The 19,793-nt window shown below is 45.3% G+C and overlaps 1 protein-coding gene across 1 annotated transcript in view; it reads left to right on the top strand.

Moving 5' to 3' along the window:
- The first annotated feature begins 2,379 nt into the window (after positions 1-2,379).
- The window catches only part of LOC310768527 (IgGFc-binding protein-like), a 30,725-nt gene continuing 13,311 nt past the window's right edge, over positions 2,380-19,793 (top strand). Inside the window, exons 1-12 of the mRNA XM_083626677.1 lie at positions 2,380-2,419; positions 4,120-4,170; positions 4,962-6,188; positions 7,007-7,350; positions 8,428-9,001; positions 9,520-10,121; positions 11,397-11,964; positions 12,975-13,564; positions 15,372-15,951; positions 16,555-16,754; positions 17,873-18,014; positions 18,661-18,989. Coding sequence (XP_083482803.1) covers positions 4,122-4,170; positions 4,962-6,188; positions 7,007-7,350; positions 8,428-9,001; positions 9,520-10,121; positions 11,397-11,964; positions 12,975-13,564; positions 15,372-15,951; positions 16,555-16,754; positions 17,873-18,014; positions 18,661-18,989 — 5,205 coding nt within the window. The 5' untranslated portion in view covers positions 2,380-2,419; positions 4,120-4,121. The remainder of the gene's footprint in view (positions 2,420-4,119; positions 4,171-4,961; positions 6,189-7,006; positions 7,351-8,427; positions 9,002-9,519; positions 10,122-11,396; positions 11,965-12,974; positions 13,565-15,371; positions 15,952-16,554; positions 16,755-17,872; positions 18,015-18,660; positions 18,990-19,793) is intronic.

Genomic DNA, 19,793 nt, shown 5'->3' with positions numbered 1-19,793 from the left:
GATTCCTGCATTGTGGGGTGGTGGTGGACTACATAACTCTGAAGGTGCCTTCCAACTCTACAATTCCATGTTTCTACAAAATGGGGCCCTACCCTACCACACTCAGTCTCCGCTCAGCCAGCCCCGCTTGCTGGGGAGTGGCCCTGCCTATCAGCTTTCTCCCCCTTAGTCTCAGTGTTGCCCCTTGTAGAACTCTGCTGAGAAGAAGAGGACACAACAAGAATTAGTTGGCTTTCCTGGTTCATGGGCTCTGGTTCCCCCATTACTGGGCTTCTTGCTTTCTGTTCCATAAGTTCCAGTGAGCATCAGCTACCACTGAATGAATGCTGTTCTTATCTTTGCACAGCAGCAAAGGTCCAAGGTTTCTACATGTGCGTGTCTCTACATGTGGCCAAGCCAGAGACAAGCACATGTATGTGGGGGGTATCATATGAGAGGAAGGATTTGCCTGGCAGAATTGGCGGTTGTTGCATCAATTCTTCCCTGGGCCTCGCCCCTACACCTGCATTTCCTTTACCTTGACAAAGACAGATTTTGGATAACCTTCTAAGTTCTGCCCATTGAACATATTAGTTTCTCTGGATTGCACTTTTGCACAGCTGAGCCCATTTCTATCTCTGTACAACAAGTTCTGCCCTGTTTTACAAGGCTTCTGTCAATATCCCTTACGAGTCCAAGTGCCTTCCATATGGAGATTGTTTATTTGCACAAATATTTGCACAACTATTTAAATGGGCATTCCCTGAGTTGGGATGAGGGGTGGAGCCTCTAAATGTTTGACCAGATACTAATCAAGTAGGTAATAAACCTCTGATTCACCTTTTAATTGTATCTGAGATAACACAAGGAACTCTTAGCTCTCAAACTGCCCAGTTTGTTGGCTGATAGCTATAGCAATTTAAATTATGATGATTTCAGGAGGCAGTCCCAGTGGAGGCTTCCGTTGAAATGCAGATAACAGCTTCAAAAAAGTGGTTTTTGTCAGAAAAATGGCAGGGAGACAAAAAAGAAAAAAGAAAAAACCTCCTCATAGTTTCAAGGCTGCTCAAGGCCTGGCTCCACCAGGCATTTATATAACAAATAACCTCAACTGCATAATGCAATTAACAACACATCTAGCTTAATTAGGGGGCCTACCTAAAAGATAGACTCACCCCTTATATTCCCAGTCAGCAAATTCACTCTGCATTTAATGGTTGAATCACTTGTATGTTTGCTGCCTTGGGCTCCCTTGGGAGCCCACCTTCGCAAAACGCAAACCAAATACTCAAAGTGAAACACAGCTTTGACATTTACCTTTCTCTTGGTTTTCATTTCATTTATTAGACTTATCTGTCGCTTGTCACCCAAAGGTCTCCAAGTGAGTTACAGTAAAAAAAAAAAAAAGAAGGCAGAGGGCCTTCTCGGTAGTGGTACCCACCCTGTGGAATGCCCTCCCACCAGATGTCAAAGAGAAAAACAACTACCAGACTTTTTAAAGACATCTGAAGGCAGCCCTGTTTAGGGAAGCTTTTAATATTTAATAGGTTATTGTATTTTAATATTCTGTTGGAAGCTGCCCAGAGTGGCTGGGGAAACCCAGCCAGATGGGCGGGGCATAAATTATTATTATTATTATTATTATTATTATTATTATTATTATTATTATTACTGCTCCTCTCCTGCAGCTGGTGGGGGTGCAGAGCAGAGGCACACCTGCCTGGGAATTTATCTTTCCACTAGATGTCAAGGCCAGCTGTTGCAAATCAGTGGTGGGTGGGTCCAGGGTCCTCCAGGGGTGGTCTGGCATCTCTCCTCTCCCAAAGCAAAGCAGGAGGATAGTATCAAAAGTTTTACCAGGATCTGAGATGTAATTCACTACCCAAACACACACATGTGCATATATTCAGGAAAACAACACACAAAAACGCAACACGTTAGAGAAAGGAACTTGCAGAAATGCATATATTAGGCAAAATTCTGTTTTGAAAATTGCATATATTATGAGAGCTGTGCATGACAATGAATAAGAATTACCATAAGTGTGGTTTGTTTGTTCCTGAAAAGAAAAACCCTAAAATTTCAAAATGGGACTAACTGCATTTAAGATTTAAGAGAGAAGTAGAAATTGACACATTTTCACCAAACACCCACCAAAACCTCAGACTTGCCTGGTTTCTTAAAGCTTCCCTCCTCCCTGACCTCTGCCCTCATTCCACTTCCACAATGTGGGTTATATATTATAGATTTTAGTTATCATCATACCAGGGCTGTCAGTTCTTTGATAAATATTGTTATCAGTGCTTGCTGCCAAGAAAGATCAGGCAAAATGCTGCCCTTTCCCCTGCCCACTTTTAGGGCTCAGAGAGCCACTAGAGAGTAAGCTGCTTATATAAGCCCAGCTATTTGGTGAGCTGAACTAGTCAGGTGGCTTCAGCAGGTAAGCAAGATGCTTTTTCTATTCTTTGCTGAGTGAGCAATGCTTTTATATGGGGAGAGATAAGTAACCTGTATGTCAGCAGAAAAGCCCAGGCTTGCAGAAAAGCCATTGGGAATGAAAGCAAGCTTAACCATATAGCCCTTGTGTGCAGCTGGGAAGCACACCTGGTTAGCAATGGCAGACACTCCAGTAAGTCCCTATTTTCCAGGGACAGTCCCAGATTTATAGAAGGCGTCCCCATTTCTAATTTGATCCTGGGATGTCCCACTTTCCCTTATTTTCATCAGAGAAATGTTGGAGGGCATGTAATGGCTGCAGAAAGGCTTGTGCACCTTTTAGAGTTTTTTAGCATGAAAATTCTATTCCTGATCCAATGCTGGTCTAATCAAATTCTGTTAGGTAGCCCTTGTGTTTCAGAAGTCCAGCTGCCTTCAGCCAGAAATCAGGCATTTAGTGGCACTAGTTCCATGCTATGGAATGCAGAACTCTTTCAGCAGAGATTCGGCAAGCCTCCTTGCTGTTAGTTTTCATGTGTTTCTTGAAGACCTTTTCATGCCAACAGGACCCTCTATTCAGTTCAAATTGTCTTAAGGCGAGCCTGCCATTTTTTAATGAATATTTTTATTGCTTTTACACACCCACACACCCCTTAAAACTGTTGTTTTTGTGGTTTGGACAGGGTTTGGATCTGGTGCAACTTTATCTTGGCTTACCTTGCACTGGCTTGCTTCCACCAGCTTCCTGCAATGGTATATGTCAGATGGCAATGGTGGTTGCTCGTGAGTAACCAGTCAGGACTCCGACCTGTCTTTTACAGGTTTTATTTTGGTGCAAAACTATTTACAGTGCAGAGCCACAAGTTCATGTCTGCCTCAATCGCTAGCAGAATCCGGGAGTGGTCATTTCCAGGTCCTCCCCCAACATAAGAGCTTAGTCACCCCCAGCCTTTTCCTTCCTTCTTTTTGTTTTACACCTCTGCGCAGGGTGGGCAACGGAAGAGGCATGCTTCTCTCCTGGCCAGCTTGGCCAGGAGCAGTGCTGAGGCTCCCAGCAGCATCCTCTGGTCCCTTCCCCTCTTCCCCACTGGAGGTGTGGCTTTCCCCACCACAGGAAGAGGAACTGCTTCGCAAGATTTTCGGAGGTTCCCTGTAACCCAACTGCCCCTCTGCTTCCCTACCCTGTTCCGATGGCAGTACCCTGACAGTATATATCTTTTTTTCTAGAAAAAGAGGTGCCAGAACTTGTTGACCTTTTTTTAGGGTGCGCACCCCTTCTGACTCCGTTGCGCAGCAGGAATGCACCAAATAGGTGTGCAAGAACTCAATTCCAGTGAGTTCCAGCTGCAAAAAAGCCCTGTTTTCAATAATTTGCACATTTTTGCAAATACAATGCTTCTCGTGTGTTATTTTCACAAATTTTCCCATTGTTTCACACACTTTCACCTAATGTATGCATTGCTGGGTTGCTACCTTGCAAGATCTGGAGAAGTGTGAATTTTGAAGAATAACTGTATTGGTTCGAATTGTGTGACTTCCACAGTTCCTTGTGGAAATGCAAACAAAATCAATTTTCTCCCCATCCCTACCCAGGTGAGACAAATGATCAGAGCAGAAAAGTTAAAGAAAAGAAAAGAAAACTCATGCACACACTCACGCAGAATCTGCAGATGACCTGAACTTCTTTCTTTTACTGTTTTGTAGCCATGGCCAAGAGACTGCTGCTGCTTTTGACCGGGCTGGCGCTCCTATCTGGTGAGTTTGGTACATAATTAACCTGCAGGTTGGCCCCACAAGGGAGACACTTCTTGAATTTTGCCTCTATGGAGCAACTAAAGATGCTGACAGAACAGGGACTCACTCAGAGCCTGGCAAATTTCTCTTTGACCGAAAATCCCACACTGTGGCTATCAGACACACAGCCCAATGCATTGTTGGCTGAATCTGCACTAACACAGGCCACAGGTCATCACCACCTGTACTATATCGTAAACTTTAATCAGTCAGATTTCTGATTTAGGTGGTTCTCATTTCCCCCTGTATTTGGCAAACTCATGTGAGCCTCTCCCACAGATGAATATTCCTGATCTTCCTGAGATACATTTTCCTTGATATAACCAAATAGAGTTCTTTAAAAGTCCCTCTGATAATTTTCTGTCAATTATCAAGATAGATTTTTTTTTGGGAAGTTGCAAAAGTCAGATCAGTATAGAATGTTCCAAAAGCTATCACACCAAGTGATTATAGCACAGCATTGAGATGCCTGCATTGAAAAACTTCCTTCTGGGGTGCAGGCTATCACAGGAAAAGCTGGATATTCTTAGGGATGCTTAATAGCATGTCAATAGATGAATAATCATTTATTGAGCTTTCTCAGATGCCATCTCCTTGATATAACCAAATAGAATGGCTTCCTTTAATTTTCTGTCTGTTGCAAGATAGGATAATAAAGTACACTAAACTCTAATTGCTGCCACCTCATGTGATTACGGCACAGCATCGAGATACTTGCACTTTACTAATTATCTGTTCCTTCTGCCTTTCAGGGTTCTGTGGAGCAGATTACCGTGGGAAGGAATTTGTAACATGCTACCTGCAGAACTACTTGGCAAGCCAACAAAGTCCTAGGCTTGAGCTGCTTATCACCGGATATCATCCCGCAACCACCGTCAAAGTCACAGTGAACAAATCTTCATTTCAGAAAACGGTTCTAGTCTATGAGAAAGAGACAGTGTCTGTTGTGGTCCCGGCCTCTTCGGAGTTGACAGGGAACAATATCTTTGATGGGGTTGTCAGGATCCAAGCTGACAAAGATATCTTAGTCTTTTCCTACAACTACAAGCTTACGTCAAGTGCTGCCACAGTCGTGTACCCAGTTCATCAGCTGGGCACACAATATTATGTGGTAACCCCAGAAGGGCATCTCTCAAACACTTTCAAGGAATTTGCAGTTGTAGCCTATCAGTTTCCTACTCAAGTCACTATTCACCTGAAAGGGGCCGTGACATTCCAAGGGAAAGTTTATGCTGCAGGGAGCAGGCTTGTTGTTGACCTCAAAGCCTTCCAAGCAATTCAGTTGCAAAGCTCAGTTGATTTGTCTGGCAGCAAGGTTGAATCAGATTCACCCGTGGCTGTTTTGAGTGGGCACAGCTGTGCCATACAGTTCTCAGAATGTGACCATGTCGTTGAGCAGCTCTTGCCTGTTTCCAGCTGGGGCACCACCTTCATAGTTCCTTCACTGTCTTTTCAACCTAGAATAGACATTGTGTATGTCATCGCTTCCCAAAATACTTTGATCCAATACCAGTCTGGGGTCAACCAAGGCTCCCGTCGTGCGGTGGCTGGAGAAATCATGCGGTTTGAGAAGCAGCCCTCTCAGGTCCTTTCCATCTCTGCTGATGTAGGAATCCAGGTCCTTTTTTTCTACACTGGTACCAATAATGGAAATTGCCAGTACGATCCATTCCTCATCAATGTTCCAGCCTTAACAAGCTATTGCACGTCATATCACATTGATGGGATTAGGGACTTTGATAATTTTGCTGTCATCATGGCCAAAACCTCAGTTTCTGGTGGGATCACATTGGAGAAAAAAGCCATTACCAATGTTGAATGGGCACCAGTCCCTGGAACAGAATATTCATTTGCTCTACTCAGCTTGGGCAAAGAAACCAGTGCCCTCTCTGTAGAACATCCCACCACTCCTTTTGGGCTCTTCATCCTTGGAGGTGCCAAAAGCAATGGTTATGGCTCCGTGGCCATTTGCTCTTGTGGTAAGTATCCAGATCTGTGCATATGGTTTAAGTTTTTTTTTTTTTTTTTTGCTACAAATGAGACGTTAGACTATATAATTATAATTTGTTACATCTTAATGAATATCCCCATCCTTATTTGTGGTTTCTTCCACTTCCAATATTTTCATCTTTTTGCCTTCCAGCATTGGATGCTGTGTTTTAACATTACTGTGTGCTCATTTGTAGATTGTGAAAGAAAGTGGCCCCTTATGAGCGGTAACTGGAGGACCACAGTAGATCTCAATGGACATTGGAATGGAACTTTAGCTGCCACTATTTCAGTGTCCTAGTTTCCAGTATACTTTCCATATAGAGAATAAAGGACTGTAAAATGGTCTAATTTGATGAATTTTGATTTTCTGCCTCCCACTCTCAAATCTGCCCCCTTTTGTCACAGGTTCCATCTCCTTGCCTGTGTCCTCCAGCCTCTTCTTCATTTGTCTCCTCTTTCTAACTCCGTTACCTAATCTGTACCATCCCTGCAGCCATCTTGTATTTCCCTGCTCCTCATGTTTCACTGTCTCCCATGGCCTCCTTCTGCCCCTCAGGCTCTCTGAGAAACCTACTCTCCACTTGAATCTTAATTCCAGTGTACTCACAGCTTTCCTTTCTTCCTGAGAAGGCAAATTTAAACCATATTGATTGCCTTATTGCCTGAGCAATCAGAATGTCCATAAGGCAACCAGATAAGTGGCTATTCAGAAGCCTGTTTCCTTTGTTTTGTCTGTCTGCAGCATCCTCCCCTAGTTACTAATGATGCTTGCTTTTGCAATGACACCACCATTGTTCTGTTCCAGACAAACCAGTGTCTCCGTGCAGCTTGATCCAGTGCAGGAAGAAGGAGAAGTGTGAAATCATAGGAGGTGATCCAGTGTGTGTGCCAGAGTCTGAATCCAACTGCTGGGCCCAAGGAGATCCTCATTATCACACCTTCGATGGGAAGAAATTTGACTTCATGGGCACCTGTACCTACACTATTGCCAAGACTTGTGGCTCGGATGCAACTCTTCCTTCCTTCAGTGTTGAAGCCAAGAATGAGAACAGGGGAGGAAATACTCGTGTTTCGTACATTGGCTCTGTGACAGTCACAGTCTATAACACCATCATCAAGGTGGTCAGAAATGAGAAAGGCTTTGTGAGGGTGAGAACGAAAGATGACCATATTTCTATTTCTTTAAAAAAGCAACCTATTTTCCCCAAGAGTCCATCACAATCTACTCTGCTTGCTTCTTGTCTTGTCTTGTAACGCAGGCATGTGGAACAGAGGATCTGGCAAAGTCTCCCTGCCCCTGTTTGCTAACCTGGACTGTTCTCTGGCCACCCCTCCGCTCCCTCCTTCTTCCCCTCCCCCCACCAGCCAGTGCCCCACTTTTTTAGTGTTTGAGGGGGAGCTGTTTTCCTTTTATGCCATACCTACTTTGCGGCTGGCTGTATCTGCCTGCCATTGGGCACTGGGAACGATAGCACTGCCCAAATAGATGAGGCTTCGGGGGCTTCTCACCATTTTTAATTTAAACAAGTTCTCCCAAAATAAGAGCAGTAGTGAGACAGAATTAGCTACAAGCCTAGATGGCTCAGTAAACTGATCTGGTGAGATGCCATCTTTGGGATCAATGATCCAGTGAGTGCCCAGGAGCAGCACCTACCTCTGCTTGGTCCTGTTCTGTCACTTAGCTCATGAGATCTTTTTTTGCAGGGGAGGGGGGAGGGATCTGGATTACAGGGTTCCAGATATTTGCCTGGCAATCCACTCTAGTGACTGCATTTTCAATTATTCCTTCTTGCACTGTACTTTCCAGCCACAGGTCTGCAGTTAAAAGCTCTGTGTCCAAGTGTTACTTTTTCTTTTTCTTTTGCCCTGGAACTTCCCCTGGGAAAACCTGTTTTTTACCACTGAATCAAAAAGCAATTGACAGAAAACTTGCTTTTCATTTGCTCTGATTCGGCAGTAAAATGTCGAATCAGAGCCAAGGAAAGTGTGTGTGTTGGTCTTTTTCATATACGTTCCTATTTTACATCCATCTCATTCAACAGGCTATATGATGTAGCAAACCCAATAGGTTGTATCCAACCAATTTCTACTCTGGGCACACCCACTGAAATTAATGGACCCAAGTTAGTGCATTAATTTCAACAGGTCTGCTCTGAGTCTGACTGACATTGAATACAATCTACAGTCTTGTCCTGCTGTTTGTTGCATCTGAGTTTTCTCTTGCAGGTGGACAACCTGCGGTTCCGTCTGCCCATCTCCCTCCATGAAGGAAAACTCCGTCTCTACCAGAGTGGGAGCTCTGTCTTCATTGAGACAGATTTCTCCCTGAAGGTCTCCTATGACTGGAACACCTACCTGGTGGTGAAGCTCTCCAGCAGCTTTTATGAAAATGTCTGCGGACTTTGTGGCAACTACAATGGAGACCCCGCTGATGACTTCAACAAACCCGATGGGGCCTTGGCTCCCAACCCCAATGAGTTTGGAAAGAGCTGGAAAGTAGATGATGGCGACAGGTTGTGTTGGGATGACTGCCATGGGGAATGCAAAACCTGCTCCCCAGAAATGGCCAAGAAGTATGAAGGTGAACCATTCTGTGGCTGGCTCATCAAAGGAGAGGATGGCCCATTCAGCAAGTGTCATGCTGTGATCGACCCCAACCCCTATCTGGGGAACTGTGTCTATGACCTCTGCTTGAATGATGGGCTGAAGGAGCTTCTTTGTGATGCGCTGAATACCTACGCAGTTGCTTGCCAGGAAAAGGGAGTTGCTATATCTGACTGGAGGACCCGCACTGGTTGCGGTAAGTGTCTCTGGGTGCTTAGTAGAGCACAGCAGATTTTATTTTCATTATTTGGCTTAAAAATTATGTTCTCCCTTATGTCATGAGGTACATACTGTCAAGCCAGGGCATTTCATGTTCTGCAGATCTCTGCACGAAAACTTTTTCACTGAGCCTAGCATTCACTATTAAGGAAGATTCTTGTCCCCACTATGACAGAGAGAGATGGTTTGAAGGGACTCTAGGAATAGAGTGTGACAGCAGAAGCAGAATCTCTATAGTTTTTTTTAAATTAAAAAATCAGTTCCATGTAACAGCTGAATAGGGATGGGCTAGGAAGGCAAATAGTGGATGTATTATTTCACCTGTATTGAACACTTCAAGGCGAGAATTGCATATGAGGTTATCCTGTTTTATTTCTGCAGTGCTCTAGCAGGGATTTTAGGCTAGCAGAATCTAGAACACCTTGCTTCTGGCCCGCGCTGTCTTCTAAGCTTTTAATCTTGTGCTATTGATAAGGATCTTGTCTCTTTTGACAGGTGTATCTTGCCCCGAGAACAGCCATTATGAGCTCTGTGGGTCTCCATGTCCTGCCACCTGCAATGACCAAGCTGGGCCCAAGAATTGTTCCTCAATGTGTTGCGTGGAAGGCTGCCAGTGTAACGAGGGCTTTGTGTTGGATGCTGGGAAATGCATCCCCAAGTCTGCCTGTGGGTGCGTGTTTGAGGGGAAGCACTTGCTTCCTGGCGAGCACTTCTGGGGAGACAAGACATGTACGAAAAGGTGCTTCTGCGACCCACAGACAAGACAAGTGAGCTGTCAGGCAGTGAGCTGCGGAAAGGGAACGGAGTGTAGGGTCGAGGGTGGCATTCAGAACTGCTACCCAACCGATTTTGGCAACTGCTCTGCCTCTGGCGACCCGCACTACATTAGCTTTGATGGCCGGAAGTTTGACTTCCAGGGCACCTGCGTGTATCAGTTCACCGGGCTGTGTGAGAAGAGGGAAGATCTGGTCGATTTCCAGGTCCTCGTTGAAAATGACCAGCGAGGCGGCCAGTCTGTGTCCTATACCCGGACTGTAGAGGTGAAAGTTTATGGGGCCTCCATTGTGATGAGCAGAGGGAACCCTGCAAAAGTCATGGTGAGTTTATCATAGAGGTGGGGAACCAAATGCAGGGGCAGAGGAAGGGGGGTGCAGTTGGGTGCAGACCACCCCAGGTGTCACCACTGAGAGGCGTGACAAAATGCTGGGCGGCACTCATCATGGGGCCTGCAGCGCACCTGAGCCATGTGTCTCTCCTGGGAGAGTCGCAGTGGCTTGGGCATGCGCAGGCTGCCCAAACGGTTCGCCCGCTGCCTCCCCCCCAGCTGTATGGCAGCTGAGTGGGAGGAGGCAGGCAGACTCCAGAGGCCCCGTGGTGCATTCCACCCCTATGGGGCGTGCCACCCCAGGCGCCCAAGTGGCTTCCCCACCACTGACCATCTCCCCAAGGCATCTCCTTGCTACACTGGCCTTGCTTTGTACCCTCCTTGCATGACTTGAATGTGTCCTTTGAACCCTAATCATGCTTGCCTGGAAGAAAGATAGAGAGGCATATATGATTATGCGTGAAACTAGCCTACTGTACATAGGTAAAATTAGCATTCATTGCTCTGCCCACTTTTGCTTCTGACCCCTCTCACCTGTGGCATGTGGCCCCCAGAAAGTTGCCCGGAAGGGAATGTGGCTCTCAGCCTGAAAAAAGTTCCCCATTCCTCATCTGGAACATCACAGTTGGAAACTATTGAGAATTGGGGAGGGAATTATTCTGATAATGAAGGTACCTGACATGGTTCCTTTCCTCTCCATGGCTAGTGCCCAGAAGAAAGGTGAAGTGGGCAGCCTTGTGCCCATTTTGCATAGTTTTTGAAAAGAGACCATTCTGTGATCATATGAAATCTATTTTCCAGCATTATTATTATTATTATCATTTTAAAGGGAAACTTTACTTCAATAATCTAGTACAGTGGGTTATCCTTTTTTTGGTTGCAGAGGTGAGAGGAACAAAACAGGCAGGGGCAAATTTCCCAGGTTGTGTGTTACCAGAAGTTTCACCCCTAACAGAAAGCTAAGATCAGCAAGTGAATTCTTTGTGGTACTTGATACCTAACACAGAATTTAAAAGGAGTTAAATTTCCCCTCCTCCCTGCAATTGTTAATTTTTCTGCTGATCTCTGTGCTCTGGAGCAGCCTTGCTTAATCTTACGTATCCCAAGTGTTACTGGTCTTCCAACTCCCATCAGTCCTGGCCAGCACAGCCAAGGGACAGGGATGATGGGAGTTGTAGTCCAAAGTACCTGGAGAGCACCAGGTTGGGGGAACATCATGGATTACAAAGGCACTTCTGAAATGCCCCCTGTTTTGAATGGGCTCTAGGTGAACGACTTGCTGACCAACCTGCCCTACAGCATCGACATCAACAGAATCTCCGTATTCAGGAGAGGGCAAGGGGCAGTGGTCCAGACAGACTTCCAACTGACCGTCATCTTTGATGGGATCAGCCGGGTCACTGTGTCTGTGCCCAGCAGTTACCGTGGCGCCTTGTGTGGTCTCTGTGGGAACTTCAATGGCAACAAGCAGGACGATCTGACCATGAAAGATGGCACAGTGGCTCCACACCCATCGGACTTTGGTCAGAGCTGGAAAGTGCGGGAGGTGCCAGGCTGCAGCAAAGGGGGCACGGAAGAATGCCCTGCTCTGTCAGCCATTGAGAAGAATCAACGGAACCTCAACAAGGAGTGTGGGCTCATCCTAGCCAAGAGCGGCCCCTTCAGAGAATGTCACAGCAAAGTGGATCCAGAAGGATACTTCCAAGATTGTGTGTACGATTATTGCTTCTTTGATGGCCAACAAGCTGTGATCTGCCAGGTCATTGCCAGCTATGCTGCAGCGTGCCAGGAAGCTGGGGTGACCATCTATCCTTGGAGATCAGACACCTTCTGCAGTAAGTGCTAATGCCCTGAGCTGTTTTCTGAAATTCCTCAGATTTTCAGAGTTACAGAGAACATGGTAATCTATCTAAAATGACATGCAAATATATGAATGCTTATTTTTCTTCTTAAAGTATATATTCAAATTTTGTCCCTGTACCATTTCAGGTAAAACTTCATGTAAAACTTTTCCCAGCTGAGAAAGTCTCATTGTCCCCCCCCCCACCCAAGTGATGGACAGAGCTGCCCACTCTCTCAGTTTCTTAGTTTTTCTAATTTGAAATTCAGCTGTCCACATTTCAGAAGGAATCTGCCATTTTTGAAAGTGGGGGAGAAATCCCCATTAAAATTTGTCAGCATTTTAGTACCAATTTCTACTTACAAACACATTTTTGCAAGCAATTTCCCCATAGATAATGTGCTTTGGTATGCTATTTTCACTAAAATGTTCATTTTAATGGCCATTTCCCACCAAATATAGGCATTTTTTGGAAATACTAGTTGGTTGGAGAATTGCACTGAGATTTTGGAAATTATGAATTAAGCAGTTTCACCTTTAAATGAGAGCCGAATTGTATTTCTCCCACATCCCTATTTTCTCCCAGTCTGGGCAATCAGTTCTTGTATGATCAGAGGAAAAGAAAGATGGGACTTCTGTAAACCAGGTGGGGGGGTGCAGTGTAAACACACACACACACACACACACACACACACACCAGGCTACCATTGAAAAGTGGGGATTCCAAACAGGTATAGAAATAGGTCAAAAACCAGCTCTCAGTTGGAAAGCTGTCCATGGCATATTTGGGAATCATTAGTGGAAGAGTGCTGTTGTGTTCATGTCCTGCTTGTGGACTTTATGTAGGTATCTGGTTGAGAGCAGAATGCTGGAGTAGATAGGCCTTTCATGTGATCCAGTAGAACTTTCCTTATGCTTATAAAAACCCCTTTCAGCATGCCATCCTAGAACATCCTGGCCCTTTCCTCCCTCTCAATGTTTCTTTGTACTGGTTCCACTTGACAGGTCTTTCCTGCGCTCCGAATAGCCACTACGAGCTCTGTGCGGGAGGCTGTGCTCAGACCTGCGGCAGCTTTTATGCTTCAGTCCCTTGTTCGGCTACGTGCCACGAAGACTGCGTGTGCGACGAGGGCTTTTTGCTGAGCGGCGATCAATGCGTGCCCACGTCCCGGTGCGGCTGTCACTACCAAGGCCACTACTACCCGGCAGGAGAGACTTTCTATCCAACCTGTCAGGAGCGTTGCATATGCCACGCTGGGGGGAGTATTGGCTGTGTCTCATTCTCCTGTGGCCCCAATCAGGAATGCCGGTTGTCAGATGGCGTCCGGAAATGCTACCCTGTCGGCAATGCCACCTGTTCTGGTTCAGGTGACCCTCACTATCTCTCCTTCGATGGACGGGCCTTTGACTTCCAAGGCACCTGCACCTATACCTTGGCTACGGTTAACACAGGCAACCGGCTCTTGAGATCCTTTACTGTCAATGTGGAAAACGAGGCCTGGGGGAATGGGAAGGTGTCCGTTACCAAGATGGTTTCTGTCTCAGTCTACGGCGTTACACTTACATTACTACAGAACAAGCAAGGTCAAGTGATGGTGAGTCCAAGCTATAAGGAATGGGCAATTGGATGGCCATCTGTCATGGATGCTTTAGTTAAGATTCCTGCATTGCAGGGGGTTGGACTAGATGACCCTCAGGGTCCCTTGCAACTCTGTGATTCTATGATTTTTAGCCATTCACCTTTTTTTCTCTCTCATTAAGACATTGCCTTTGCTCAGTCATTCAATTAGTCCTAAATGAATCTGAGAATTTATGTTTGGTTTCTCTTTCTTCCAGCCCTAATTTCAGTTTTTCCATATTTCCACTTCTTTTTTTTTTAAAAAAAGAGAGAGTCCTGAAAAATTGTCTACATTTTAGTGCAATTTTTATTGCAAATTTATCCTAATCTACTGAGTTTTGCACGCAGTTTTGCCTAATATGCACAATGTGGCAAGTAATATTTCCTACTTCAGTGCATTCTTATATGTCAGGGGTCGGCAAGGTTTACCTCGCGTGGGACGGTTCACTCTAGCGGAGATCCCTCTGTGGGATCGAGCGTGTGTGCATGAGCATGCACGACCATAATTTCCAGCATCTGCTTCTGCGCAGACACAATTTCCAGTGTCTGCGTCTGTGCAGATGTGATTTCTAGGTCTTAGCATGCGCAGACGCGATTTCCGGCACCGCGGAAGTGAGTCCCTGCACTGCGCCGGTGTAGCGCAATGCGTGGACACTCACCGAACAGGCAGCTCGGTTTGGGGGCAGCTCGTGGGCTGGTTAAATGACTCCTGTGGGCCGCTTGTGGCCCATGGGCCTCAGGTTGCCTACCCTTGCTATATGTCATTTTCACTAATATATGCATTTTTATACAAACATTACTTTGCTATTGTATATGCAATTTTTGTACAGGTTACTTGGCCAGAGAACTGCATTGCAAAATTCAGAAAATTTCAAGGATAGTGGTATTTTGGTTCTCATATGGTTTCAGAAAATGTAAATTCTTTTCAATGCAAACCGAATCAAGTTTCTTCCCTATTCATAGACTAGAATCATAGAATCATAGAATCATAGAGTTGGAAGAGACCACAAGGGCCATCGAGTCCAACCCCCTGCCAAGCAGGAAACACCATCAGAGCACTCCTGACATATGGTTGTCAAGCCTCTGCTTAAAGACCTCCAAAGAAGGAGACTCCACCACACTCCTTGGCAGCAAATTCCACTGTCGAACAGCTCTTACTGTCAGGAAGTTCTTCCTAATGTTTAGGTGGAATCTTCTTTCTTGTAGTTTGGATCCATTGCTCCGTGTCCGCTTCTCTGGAGCAGCAGAAAACAACCTTTCTCCCTCCTCTATGTGACATCCTTTTATATATTTGAACATGGCTATCATATCACCCCTTAACCTCCTCTTCTCCAGGCTAAACATGCCCAGCTCCCTTAGCCATTCCTCATAGGGCATTGTTTCCAGGCCTTTGACCATTTTGGTTGCCCTCCTCTGGACACGTTCCAGTTTGTCAGTGTCCTTCTTGAACTGTGGTGCCCAGAACTGGACACAGTACTCCAGGTGAGGTCTGACCAGAGCAGAATACAGTGGCACTATTACTTCCCTTGATCTAGATGCTATACTCCTGTTGATTCCCATCTGGAGGTTGAGTAGGGTGACAGCAATGAGGGTGGGGTGAGGGCAGAGCTAGCATCCTCAAGTACACATACTCTTCCTCACATGCCCTTTTCAGCACACCTGTTTCAGGTTATCATCACTGAGAGGGCTAGGATAAAATATGTTCCTCCTAGGAGCTTTATGGTTATCTTTCCACTGCGAACTCAAAAAACCAACCCTTCTCAAACAGGAAATTCTTCTTGCAGGTGAATGGCTTGATCTACACCGTCCCTATATCCTTGTCTGCTGGGCGGATCAGAGCCTATCAACACGGCACAAAAATCCTGATAGAAACTGACTTTGGTCTCATTGTGAGCTACGACCTGGTTTACCGTGTGACAGTCACAGTCCCAAGTACTTACCAGAGTGAGATGCGAGGCCTCTGTGGGAACTACAACGGGCAGAAGGATGACGACTTCCTGCTACCCGATGGGAGCACAACTTCCAATGCAGGTGACTTTGGTGCTTCCTGGAAGGTTCCAGTCCATGGGGCAGCTGGATCTTGCTCAGATGGATGCTCTGGAAACAGCTGCCCAGTCTGCGATGAAAGGAAGAAGGAGATCTTCAAACAGCGCCACTACTGCGGGATCCTCACTGCATCTGATGGCCCCTTCAGGGCTTGCCATGGAAAGGTCGATGCCAACGTATACTTCAACGACTGCATCTATGACCTGTGCATGGGCAACGGGGACAGCCAGATCTTGTGCAACAGCATCCAGAGCTACGTATCTGCCTGCCAAGCAACTGGAGTCTCTGTTGAGCCTTGGAGGAGCCCTTGCTTCTGTCGTAAGTACTGGGGATTGAAAGTTCATGGGGACGTGAAATGGGAGAAGAGAAATGGGAGCAGAATCTGAACTGGTTCCATGTCACTTTGGGGCTAAACTAGAGGGGTGTGCTCATTTGCAAAGCCCTAAAATGTCTCAGGCTCTACAGAGACTGAATTCATTTGACCTTTCCAATTACACACGATCACCCTCTTGACTATTTCTGACACACCAGTTACGAAATTGTTTGCAATGAGTTCCTGCCAGAGCCAGAAGTCTAAGGTAGAGATGGGGAGCCATTTTTCAGTCCTGGGACCATGTTTCCTTCTTGGCAACCTTTTTGGGTCCATATGCCAATAGTGAGCAAAGCCAGAGCAAAAATGGGTGGAGCAATTGATGTTATTTGTTATCTTTGTACAGTGGGCCAGTATCTATCCCCAATCTTTTATACCCCTCTCTATCCTCTATCCAGGAAATTAAGAAGCATGATCAGAGTTCAAAGATACATTCTAGCCAGGAAAAAGAACTAGTCCCTCTTTTGGATTTCACATGCTGTCTTTCACAACCATTTTAAGAAGCACCGGGGTTCTTTTGGTCTAATATCTTTTTTTCTTTTCCAATTTAGCTATGCGCTGCCCTGCCAACAGTCACTATGAGATCTGTGCCCAGCTCTGCCCCACCTCCTGTGCTAAGATCACAGACCCTGCACCCTGTCCGAAGACTTGTGCTGAGGGCTGCCAGTGTAATGATGGTTTCTTCTTTGATGGTGTCGGCTGTGTCCCCGCAAAAGACTGTGGGTGCATAAAGAATGGACGCTACTACAAGGTAGATGGTCTTCTGAACCTGATTTTCCTCTCCTCCTTTTAAAATTAAAATACATTTTTTTTATTTTTACTGTCCCCAGTCATTATGGATCAAGTTGTTTTCATCTGCTTTTACCTCTGTGTTTGCTCAGTTTCACGTTCTTTCGAATCAGAAGTCACAAGCTGTTGTGATAATTTCTAGAACTTAGAGAATTCCACAGCCTTTGTATAATTGAGTCAAGTTGTGTGTGTGTGTGTGTGTGTGTGTGTCTTGAGGTGTAATCTGAAAGTAACAAAGTCGTAACAAATGAACTGCCGTTGTTATGAGGAGGTGCAGCAAATGGCAGAATAATGCATTTTTAAATGTAAGGATATGACAGAATTACTAAGGCCATGTTTATAAATGAAACAGAAGAGCCCAGACCTTAAGCCTATCTAATCCAGCATTCTGTCTCAGTGCAGAGGCTAATAATAATAATAATAATAATAATAATAATAATAATAATAATGTTATTATTTATACCCCGCCCATCTGGCTGGGTTATCCTAGCCACTCTGGGCAGCTTCCAACACACATAACTGTTTATGGGGTGCTTGGAAGCAGGGCATGAGCTCAATAGCCCTCTTCCTTAGTTGCAGAGTGGCTCGGGAAACCCAGTCAAATGGGTGGGGTATAAATAATAACTACTACTTCTTCTTCTTCTTCTTCTTCTTCTTCTTCTTCTTCTTCTTCTTCTTCTTCTCATCATCACCACCACCACCACCACCACCACAATCATTATCATTATTTTTACAGTGGTACCTTGGTTTATGAACTTAATCTGTTCCGGAAATCCGTTCTCAAACCAAAACCGTTCTTAAACTACCAGCTCTGGTGACTCGACCAATTAATGGGTTTCTCCTTGAAATGTGATACCTGTTAATGTTTTCATGCCATCATTTGTTGCTTCAGAGCATTTAGAAGCTGACATGTATTCATAAATAATGTTATTGACTTCAGGTCCAGTTGCAACAGAGAACCACATTCAGAACTCTTGGCTGGATGCTATTTGCCATCTTCACCTACACCTTTAGTGTAGATCTGATTCTGCCCTAATTCTGTTGTTGCTATATCTTATTGTTTTCCAAATTTCCCACCAGCCCAATGAGAAGGTTCTGCTGAATGCATGCCAGGAGATCTGCCACTGCATCCCAGGCCTGGGAGTGATTTGTGAGGCCCACAACTGCGCTGCTGATGAGATGTGCAAGATCCAAGATGGAGTCATGGGTTGTATTAATAAGGGTAAGGAGAGATTAATTAAAGGACGAGATGAGGAAACTGTGACCCTTCAAGGTGACGTCATTGTCCCTGACCATTGACTAGGGCACAGAGGTGCTTGTAATATGATTCCCTTTGTCTTTAATATGGCGCTGCTGCCCAAGTAGTGGCTTTTGAAAGAAATGGATAGCTCAGTTGGTTAGAGCATGGTGCTGATAATGCCAAGGTTGCAGGTTCTATCCCCGTACGGGACAGCTGCATATTCCTGCATTGCAGGGGGTTGGACTAGATGATCATTATGGTCTCTTCCAACTCTATGATTCTTTGACTTATCCACACTCACACATCTCTGTCCTCTACCCAGACAATCAAGAAGCATTATCAGAGTTCAGGGAGTTATTCCAGCCCAATAAAACTGGGACAGGAAGTGAGGGTTATGTGTTACTCTTGCCTTTTTTGCTTCCGCCTATTGCCATGAGGCCATCATGGTACTATCCATGTGTTCTTGGACTACAGCTCCCATCAGTCCTGACCATCTGCCATATTGGCTGAGGCTGATGGGAACTGGAGGGAAACAGCATCTGAAGGGCACCGTACTGGCTGCACGCAATTAGATATTCACCCCGAATTGCATCTAGCAATCACTCACATTTCGCCCCTTTCATTCCAGATCCATGTAAATCCCTGAAGTGCCGAGAAAAAGAAACATGCAGGATTGTGAACGGCCAGGCCAAATGCATCCCTAACTTCTCAGGAATTTGCTGGGCCTGGGGGGACCCACACTACCAAACCTTTGACAAAAAGAAGTTTGATTTCCAGGGCACTTGCTCTTACACTATTGCCAAGTACTGTGGGAATGATGCTACACTGGTGCCTTTCACTATCGATGAGAAGAATGACAACAGGGGCAACCAGGCTGTGTCCTACGTGCGTCTGACCAACATCTATGTCTATGGGTACAAGATCTCCATCCACAAACAGGAAACTGGAAGAATCCGGGTATGTCAAATAGTCAGGGGGGGATGACCCCACTGAGTGTAATGGATTTCATTCTGATATATAGCCAGAGCCCAAAAGTTTAAAGTAGCATTAATGAGTAAGGAAAAAAATAGTATATACGTATGTCAGGATGGAGAAGAGAAACAAACGATTGCAAATCAGATTGCTATACCACTCTGAATAACTGAGGTAATGACCATCATGCTATTACATAACTAAAAGGCCCTCATTATCCAGGAGTCCTATCTCATTTTTCTTTCTTTTGGAAAATTTTCTGTTTTACAATTTAAAATACTCATTTTACATCCTTAAGATATCATTGACTTCCCTGCTTCTCTTTCCATGGTTCATTTTACATAACATAAATCCCTGCATATTTACAAAAAAACTATACCATTCAGTATTCCATTATTGCATCCAACAAAACTTATTTACACAGTTGAATTTATCTTAATGCTGCCAGGATGTCCTATCTCATTTTCCTGAGCTTGTGTCACTGTGGCAAGGGGCAAGACAGTGGCAGGGTTGGTTCAGTGCAAATGCTTCAGCAGAATTGGCTCTGCTGGTGTGTTTGCCTCACTACATCCTCGCTGCTGCCTTGCCTCTCCCCCTTTTGAAAAGCCATAACAATGATGGTGATGGGAGCCACGACTCCTTAAGTGGTACAGTAACAACACAGTTCCTAACCATGTCTGCTGATATACAAGTCCGATTGAATTCAGTGGGTTTGCTGCCAAGTAAGTGGGGTTATAAGGCTAGGATCAACCTGGCTGTACCTGTTTCCTGCAGTTGTGACTACATGGG

Source organism: Podarcis filfolensis, assembly GCF_964270895.1.
Source record: "Podarcis filfolensis genome assembly, chromosome: 8".
In the NCBI taxonomy this organism is placed as follows: Eukaryota; Metazoa; Chordata; class Lepidosauria; order Squamata; family Lacertidae; genus Podarcis; species Podarcis filfolensis.
Note: the sequence above shows the minus strand (reverse complement) of the source record. Positions and strands in the feature narration are given on the sequence as shown.